General features: G+C 35.0%; 1 protein-coding gene across 4 annotated transcripts in view; it reads left to right on the top strand.

Annotated features, from left to right (window-relative positions):
- ssh (Protein phosphatase Slingshot) overlaps positions 1-10,120 on the top strand; it is a 256,624-nt gene that overhangs the window by 171,295 nt on the left and 75,209 nt on the right. For all 4 annotated transcript variants that reach the window (XM_017910247.1, XM_017910242.1, XM_017910244.1 and 1 more), the window contains one exon: positions 9,418-9,483. In XM_017910247.1, coding sequence (XP_017765736.1) covers positions 9,418-9,483 — 66 coding nt within the window. The remainder of the gene's footprint in view (positions 1-9,417; positions 9,484-10,120) is intronic.

The raw sequence follows: 10,120 nt of genomic DNA, 5'->3' as shown, positions 1-10,120 counted from the left end.
GTAGGGAAATGGAGCGCGTTACCGTAAGCCGCGTTAGAGCAGCAAGGTGCTTGACAGGTGAGCACCAAGGTCACGCTGGAAGGTCGTGCTCCGCCAGCAGCGAAGCCATCTTTCAGCCGCGACTCTCTTTGCTCGATTTTCAGCCAGCCTGTTTGATATAGAGCCACGTTCTTCTAAGGTTTGTCTCGCAGTCTGAGCTCCACTCCTTCCAGGTGGTCTGAGAATCTCTGTTAGGCGAGTGTGAGTTTGGACTGGGTTCTCAGTTGGGAGTTAGGTTCGAGGATGGTATATTATGTTTGTATTTCGTGGCAAAGGATTGCCGATAACGGTGTCGTAGGAACTGCCTGACAAACTTTGTCTGCGGATCTTCAGTTGGGCGAGTGTGATTTTGGTTTACAGTTAGGTGTTAGGATCGAGAATGGTAGGTTATGTTTGTATTATCTGACTGAGAATTGTTGATCACGATGTCGTAGGTAATAGAGTTTATCGAGTGCAACTTGGTCTACGGATATCGAGTTAGACGAGTGTGAGTTTGTGTTATGGACTGTGAGTTAGGTTTGAGGATAGCAAATTGTGTTTATATTTTGATGACTGAGGATTGTCGAGTCGTTTACAAAGTGTTGATAAAGCTGATGCATGGGATTGGGTCGTTGTTGCTTAGGTATTTGGGTTGAATTTTTGGTTAATCTTTTAGGTTACAGAATATTGATTATAAAATATTATAAAATGTTATAATCAAATATTTTATGGCCTTCTATTCAAGAAATGTATCGTATTACACCCTGCACTGGACTAACTGCATAGTTCATCTCAGTAAAATAATATATTTGTATAAAACAAATAATTATAAAAAATAATACATCTTCTTCTTTCAAATTTTAAAATATTAGATTGCCACTCTGTGTGCCTATTAGGTTTTATACAGAATGTAAAAATAAAATTTGTGCTCTTTTTGTAAAAGTACTCACATTCGTATTTATAAACGTAAACGAATCGCGTTTTACAATTATATTTATCGATATAGAAACTATTCGAAATTTTGACACACGGTGTTGCATACGTAATTATACTGTTAGTTCAATTTTAATTCTTCGATAGTTTCGTTGTTTTGCGAATACGTCCTTAATTTAACGTCACTAGTAATAAATATCTTTACCTTAAGTAATAACACTCGTCTTGACACGCCGTTCGCTGTTTTGTTTGCCTTTCTAAGGCTTTTTGTCCAATCACACGAAGACAAAAACCCAAACACTTAAGTCTATGGCATGTACTTAGATAATTACACCGAGGCCATGTATGCTATAAAGTAGCAGCGAATGTGTCAAGGGGCTGCGCACGACTATGGGTTTTAAATGCGATTAAATTCTCCGATGAAGCTAAATGTGATTTCAGAGTGAGCTTTTTACGTTTCGAAAGGATATACTTTAACCATCATGAGAATTTTGTTATGAAACGAAAAGTGACGTCGAAATGATTGCTTTTGCATATGTTCTTCGAGGTGCAAGATTTCAAGATTCTTTGAATAGGTCTAATACATGGTTTGGTTTGACAGAAAGAGAAGCAATTAATTTCGTTTTCTTTTTCTTTATTAAATACTGTCCTTTATTTCTTTAATGCAAAGAAAATCGAGAACCTATTGCTAATTCTCTCGCTAATTTTAACTCTGAAAATAATTAGGAAATATTAATCTAATTTGGAATTCTCAATGTGGAGTACTCGTTAAAAATTTTCTGATCGTTCCATAAACTTTACAAATACTAAATTGATTAAAAATTGGTTTGCTATATTACAAGAAAATTCAGCTAATCAGAAAGTTTCGATTTTAATAAAATTCTATGTATATGTGTACATGTAGAGCTCTGTATATAGTATGAGTTCTGTATATAGTAATCTTTTGTGAACGAAGAAATTTCTTTAAGGGATCTAAACGAATCTCCAAAGTCCCAGAATTTTTTTCACCATAAAATAACAGAGCACTGCAAATTAAACACCTCTTATACAATAAATTTTATTGTATCTTAGCTATTGCAAAGTTGCATTTGAAAAATTTAAGTCGTCAGTTTCATCTGTTTACAGTGGTATACTGTAAAACAAAAATGGCATTTAATTATATTAATTTCCCGTAATATAATGAACCAATGCTCATGTTACCTACTCTGTACTTTATTATATAAAATATATGATATAAAATTCGCATTAAATTTAATATCATATATTTTATATTTTATTTTATTTACATCGTTACACAACAGCTATCACTCTATCTATCTGTACATGGTGCACACTTATTTTACACGCGTTTTCAGCGCATGCCATAAGAGGCGTTGCGTGAAAGGTGAGGCATGAAAGGTTAAGGTACATGAATTTAAAATACAGTCGTTATTTAAATTAGCTCGGCGAAAACATATCCGATCATTATTTTATGCACACGCGTTAGATTTGTTCGAGCGCGTAATGCTAGTAGCCTGTTAATCGTGCTCTCAATAGCTGTTCAGCGTTTACATCGACATTGCCATAGTGAAAGGGTTGAAAAAGATCATGCGACAAAGACTAGATAATTCGACGCAGAGCAACTGCGTATGGTTTCAGACAAATGCCTTCAGCAGCTTTGCAATATTTCCTTCACTGCTTTCGAAAGTAGCTATTACCACAAGTATTCCAAAAAATAGCCTAAGACAATTAGATGTATTTCTGATCGGAAATACTTTCGAAGAACAATTTTCTTTTGGTCTCGTCTAACTGTTCTGTTAAAATCATGTTATAATTAATATTGATCACGAAGATCATCGATCAAACGTGAATACGTTGATTCCTAATTACTTAGGAAAAATGAGGTTTTCCCTAAAAGTAACCTAAGAAAATTGCACGTATTTCTGATCAGAAATACTTTCGAAAAACAATTTCTTCTTTTTCTTTCATTTAACTGTTCTCTTAAAATCACGTTATAATTAATTTTAATCACGAAAATAGTCGATGAAACGGGAATTAGTTGATTCATAATTAGTTAGGAAAAATGAGGTTTTCGGGATTTTAAATTACACCAATAATTCTAGAACATTGCACGCATGAATTTAATTAGTATAACGTTAATTAATAGATTATTCAAATGATATTCGTTATCGTGTACACCTGTGTTCCTTTTTGTATTTGTAAAGGTATAAAATCATTTTATTTGAACGAAACAGAAACATCGTAAATTAGCATATTCATAAATAAGTTTATCAGTCGCTGCGTTTCAAAAATTCCGAAATTGTTCTCCATTTTTACTCTCATGCTAATTTACATTTACCGAATATCACGCATGCTTTTAATGATCGATAATTATATAGAAATAAACGAGTAGCTAATATCTCTGTGCGATCTCAATCGTATCTCTATTCCTACGTTATATGCCACATCACTCGGTCATTACGCGTAATTACCAAGTCACTTCTAAACTAACCGAACAGAAAATAGCAATAAACAAAAGTAAACGTCCAATATGAAAGTGTACACCGGGTTTGGAATTTAGTCGTCATCGTAGTACGTTAACTCGTGGCGTAACAAAAGCCACTAACGATGACAAATTTCTTCTCGTTTGCTCCCTGTTTCTTTTGCACAGGCATGCTACGCTGAGTTCGCCTACACAAGAACGCATCTAAACGGTTTGAGACAGTGAATCACGCGGGCAATTCGCGGCAAATTAGCGATAAAGAGGCGGCCGTTCGCCAGAAAAGGACCGAGAACGAAAAGAAAATGGGCACAAGTAGTACTGGTCAGCTCTCGATCCTGTATCATGGATCATTTTTATATCCCCTTTTTCTTCCGTTCCTGTTTTCCCTATTTTCTTCTCTGTTTTCTCTCCTTCTCCTACAAACGTTTCAACGTCGAGATCTTCCTTCTCCTACTTTGTTAATTGCTCGTGATCCGATAAACTGTTTCTCTCCTTTGTCCGGTATTTTTGGGTGAAAAGAATGAACATTCTTTTCATGAATTTTTCTGATGAAAAATTTTTTATTTCACGTACAATTACAAATATACGGTAATGCAAAGTTCCCATCGTATTTCATATATGTTGTAGCCCATTATAATAAATTGTTTGTGAAATAGTAACTATGCATCAATGCATATAGCAATGTATGGATTAAAAAGTGTTTTTGATCTTGGGTGCAAAAATTCGTCTATAATTCAGTAGATATTGGCAATACTTCGCATTGGCATACTTCTTCTGTAAATTTAATGGATTTTAATAGGAAATGGATAACAATTTCCTGCAGCCCAAGACCCCGTGTATCTCGACGCGAATAACGGTGAAATGCGTAATATATTAACTATATTTTTACGATATTAAGTTACTTACTGTAAAGAAGGAAGACAGGAAAATGAACGATCAGAAGAAACGTGACAGCAACAAAGTATAAACGTTCTTCTTACACGGCACAAATATTGTAAGTTCTATATGGGAATGAAGCTTTCTATACGTTTGCACAGATTGACAAGTGTACGTGTACAAATTGACGGTTCCGATCCGAAGAAGCAGAAAAAAATTCGCGTATGAAAATTAGCAGGAAGGTTAGGTCTCCTGTATAAATCTCACCCACGTCACCATTCTCTATGGATATCATCTTCAGACGAGTTAAACTCTACCCGCAACTCAGTAATTCAAGAATTGCCACCGCTGTCATGTCCATGTCACGAACAGCTAGATCCTACACCATTAATCAGACGAACACAGTTATTTCTAAAAGCTAATCTCGCGTCAGCTATCCGTTCGCCTGTGGGACTAGAGGACACGAATGTGTTCGACAGTTGGAAGAATTGAAGTGTGGAAATGAAATAGGCTGGAAATACCATTTTCGAGGCTTGTATGAACCTAGTCGGGGCGAAAGGGTTAAAATATTAAATGGAAGATATTGTCATATAGAGTAACGTCATATAGAGTAACATGATATATATTTTATCAATGCACCTAAGTACTGCTAATTAAAACAACATAGATACCTCTTCAGAATTAATAGAGAAATTAATAGAGAATTAAGTGTGCTAATATAAGTATTAATTAAAATTGCAATCTAATCAATGTGTGATCGAAGAGTGTAGATCCAACAAAAATGACAGTATGAAATTGGCATAAATCAATAATATAGGAATAAATATGGAATAATAATATAACCAATAAATATATTGAATAAATAAATAATAATCTGTGTAATAATAATCAATAATTCAACAAAGAATAGAATCAATAAATATATAACCAATAGTCATTACAGGAAAAAATATTCCTTTCTTGCTAAAAATTGGTATCTGAATTGCGTTCATTCATTGCTGACACTGGTATCAGACTTTGTTATATACCTCGCTAATCTAAACGACACGCAATACTGTAATGCTAAAATTCCCACAAATTTTCCTCTGACGTTCAAAGAAAAACCCGGTTACGTAGAATTAAGATCCAGATTCAACTTCCTTCCAATGACCAACCGTCACAGCATTAGAAAGTATCTTCTACTCCCATCCGGCATCATGAAACGCAACGATGCGTTAGTAGTATCTTCGCTCCGGAACGTCCAACAAGCGTCGAAACCGACTGCGAATAAACGCTCATCTCATCGGCGTTGTAAACTTAATTCGGTGCAGCGTCCCTAACGACGCGCGTGGCCGTAATGACGACAAGTAAGTACCGTTTCCACGGGGAAAGCTGATCGCGGAATCGGAATGGATTTCCCGGAAACGCGCATGCGCGGCCAGGATAAAGTGACGCGGCGTGACGTTCGCCTGGCCGCCGATTTTGCACCGGTCTCGGTTTTATATAATGCGTAATTAACGGTTATGCTGGATGTGCAGCGCGTGTCGTAACGCGTTGCAAACTGGGAATCGCGTTACCGTTGTAATTCCGGGCTGAAGTTTGCTCAACCGCGTGACGTCGATTGCTGCCTCGAAATCGAGACATCGAACGAGCGCGGTGGTGGGGGAACGTACGGGAAGTAGTCCACCGAAGCGAGTAAACGGGACAGGGAAGCGAAAACGTGCGTACGTTGTCAAGTTTCGACAGTGACGAGTGATTTTTCTTCGGTCGAATTGTGTTTATTTGTCGACATTCTTGTTCCTCAACGATGCTGCTACACGAGTGCGATTGGGCGAATGATAATTTCCAGTGAGTAAATACTTTGAGATTATATTATTGTCGCGCGAAAAGATATTGGAGAATAAGGTTATGTGAGGTTACGTCGAGGTTCAGTTTGTTTATCGAGTTGTAACGCGTCAAATGTCTTTCTTCGTCATCCTTCTTTTCTCCGTTGCCTTTGTAAGGTTACTTTTGAGTATCAGTAACGAGATATTCGTGATTTTGAGTGAACGTTTGTCGTTCTCGATTTCATACCATTGATCCGTTAGGTTTATAGGTTATATTGTTAGGTAAGTGTTAGATTTTCGTGTTTTTCGTCGTAATTATTTAATCGCAATATAATATTTTATTCTGGTTTTTCGTGTCGTATTATATTATATCGTATCATTTTGCGTATTACACGTTACACATGGTAAATGTATATTTGTTATACGTTGTGGTGTAGAATTAGTTTAGTGATATTGCAAATCTGTTTTCTTGCAAAATTGTATTCCATCTAGTTATAGGTGAATTTTATGATAATCTCTTACGATAAACATCTAAAAAATTCTTTTAAAAGTCTTAAAATATAACTACTTGAAAATATTTAATTTGTAGATTACGAAATGTTTTTTTAAAACATTACCTATCTAAAGTATTATATTTCTATACGTTAAAGTATATTTATTTTAATTAATTTATTCTTTGTGTGTTCAGAGTCATATTTTCTATTCTTTAACATAATTTCTCAAACTAATTTAGGCTTTTAACAATTTTGATTATATTCCCCATTAAATTGTATTTATTTTAACTCAATTATACTTTATGTGTACAGAATAGCATTTTCTATTTTTTAACCTAACTTCTCGAATTAATTTAATCTTTACTCCAATATATAATTTATTCTTTTAATCATTTTTATTATATTTTGCATTATCTTCAGAATTATATTTCCTAAGGTTCAAGATATAACTTTTTCTATTAATTTACTTTTCATTTACTTCTATCACACTTCTATAAATCTGTGGTAATTTTATTTCCCCCTTCACTTTTAACTACATTTATCGTATTTTATGTAATCTACGCCCCAAAGTGTGTACTTTTACATTACCTTATTTTTTTTCTTTCCTCTCTTCGTTTCGTATGCTTCTATAAATGTTTTCAATTCTATTTTCCACGCCTTAATATAAATTAATAAATTTCCATATTAATTTCTCCGTTTAAATATTTCTATCGTGTTTGTGGAATTTAATGTATGCACGATCTAAAAATAGTTCTTTTAATTGACTACACGATACACCAAGATTGGTACGAGATTTAATACGAAACTAATTTTTACGCAGCAGAGATCCGTTCCCTTATGTGCTAGATAATGCACTACACTCGCTTCACTCTACGATACGTGACCTCGGAATTATATTTGACTCTTTGTTAATCTCTCATAAGCATTCCTCCTACATTACGAGCAAATTGTACGCCGCATTAGGATACTTACGCAGGGACTTATGGCTAACTTTAGAAACCCTTTCACTCTAAAAACGTTATGTTCTTTGTTTGTCTTACCACACCTTGAACGTATTCGAACGTGTAATTTGGCTTCCATCGGGCTTCTAGTGTTGTGGTTTGCCCAAATGGGAAACCTCGTTCATCGAAATATGATTTTATTAATAACCGCGTGCAAATTGCATCGATCTTGGCCTATTTAAAATTACACGTTTCATAATTACCTAAATATTTCTTCACCTCTATATTTTTTGTATTTTTATTTTTTTCTCGCGTTACAATGACCTTGTATTCAATTTCATTTTCGACCTCCCATGTGCACGTACGTATACTTTCAATGTATTGTACACATGTACGATACATTGCGAGGCTAATAATTCGTGGTAATTAAAGCAGTTAAAATTAGTGATTGAAACTAAGTTTATGCACAGTTATGTCTAGCAGGTTTAGCGAATAAATTTATTCGAAAGAAAAAGCTGCTGGGTATTGTATTTGAAATTCTAATGATATATTTAGTCTCGTAACGCGGGAAAATAATTTATCGTCACGCCAAAATAAATTTACGTCGCGTCAACTGCAAAAAGGCATTAAGTACTTCTAATACTATCCTTTAAAGATTTTATTAAATATATTCTCAACGATAAATTTAATTATCTGCGGTTGTAAAGACGTGCTGTATCAGAAATCAGGTTTCATTTTTCCCTCCTCTGATTTCTCTTTTGTATTCAAATAACAGATAGTTCCTTCTTATTACCAAATTTAATTGTAACAAGGAAGGAAATTATAGAAGTATTCCAGCATTTGCATTTTCCGGTTTTAACAAATGAATTTTGCATCTTAAACTGAAATCTCAAGATTCTGTCAATAAGAATAATAAATAATTCAGTGACATACAGAATTAAATATATTTAATATACAAAAATATAGATTTATTTTAAATAAACAATGTATAATAATAATAATCGAAAACGGTATTAATTAAAAAATAAAAAGTTTCGGTATGTTATTGATTGAACTTTTACTGCATGAGATAGCCTTAAAGCGACTTTCCATTTAACACACTAGCGCCACAGTTCGTACTTACAATAAATACACACGTTGTAAATGTCACATATACCGTTTAATTATTTTCCAATTTTACTTGTACAATCTTAAGACTTTCTACCCGTCATACATCGTTTTAAACATGTCGGTATAACGTCCACATTTCGTATACTTTCGTATGCCAGATTACATTTGAATCACGGATGTCCAATTACCCATGCAGCCTACACAAACTTTCCTTAAACTCAAATTCAATCTCTCTCTGTACCTTCGAAATGCAATTTTACAAACTTTGTCAACGTATAGACGAAATCCTGACGATCAAATGCAAACTTCTGCAAGAAGTTCCAATCGCTCAATTTCTCCTCCATCTACCGAGCCCCTAGAACTATCTAGCGAAGCAGAACTCCCTGATAGAACCCGAAAATATTCTTACCAGGGTATCGTAAACACGATATTCTGATCTCAAAGCCGGTACCTTCCCGTCAGAGTTTCTAGACTGACGTTCCTTGCGCAGTATCCGTTTAAAAACCGTGGCTGACACCTGTCTACGAAAGTAGAACGTCTCTGAAGGGTTCGAACGAGGTAGAAACCACGCGAGAGTATAACAGGCCGTGCTTGCTCGAAAATAGCCGGCTGTAGAACGTGGAAGTCGGTCCGTTTCGGCTGGCAATAAAATAGCTCGTCGATACGATCGGCTGACCACCCTGTATAAGGTGAACGGTGTGACCCTCGATGCTTCCCGGAGGCTCGCATTCTAACTCTTTTTCTCTTTTCTGTTGCAGAGGCTTCAGCGTCAGCGTTTGCAATTCGCAGCACATCTTCAAGCCGGTATCGGTGCAGGCGATGTGGTAAGTCGAGTTTTTTTGATATCTTACGAGTTACGCTCCGTGATTTCGGAAGCTTAGACGCGTTGCGAAGGCGTCACGGATGACGCGATGATCGTTCGAGTTTGAAGCTCGAGGAAGGATTATTTTCAAAGAACCTTTTATCTTAGATTATACTGATATACCTGGCCATAGTGGTGGGGACCGTGTCGCGAATTTTTGGATATTTTAGAGGCTACGTTTCGTAATTTTAGAAGTATATGATATTTTTCTAATTAGAATGTAGAGAATTCTTTATTTCTTGAGAGGTTCATAGGAAATTTTATATTTCACTCGTTTCGTTTCGTAATTTTCGAAGTTTAGGTTGTTTCAAAGACTTTTTGAACAGTGTGATGTTTCTTTAATCTTGAACCTTAAAGAATGATTGCTTTTAGAGAATTTCTTTCTTTTGATGCAGTTTTTATCGTAAATTAGTCAGTAAATTAGTTAATTAGAATTTTTAGTTAATTAGAATATATTTTTGGGTAAATACACTATATTTATTTAAATCTTAAATAAATGTATAGAGGTTTGGTATAGCAATCGTGTAACGACTACCTTTCGTCATTAGGGTCAACGATTTTTCCATTTAAAATTATTTCTTCCTGTTAGGAGAAATTGA

Source organism: Eufriesea mexicana, unplaced genomic scaffold (genome assembly GCF_001483705.2).
Source record: "Eufriesea mexicana isolate 0111107269 unplaced genomic scaffold, ASM148370v2 scaffold87, whole genome shotgun sequence".
Taxonomy (NCBI): Eukaryota; Metazoa; Arthropoda; class Insecta; order Hymenoptera; family Apidae; genus Eufriesea; species Eufriesea mexicana.
This window is presented reverse-complemented; position numbering and strand designations above follow the sequence as displayed.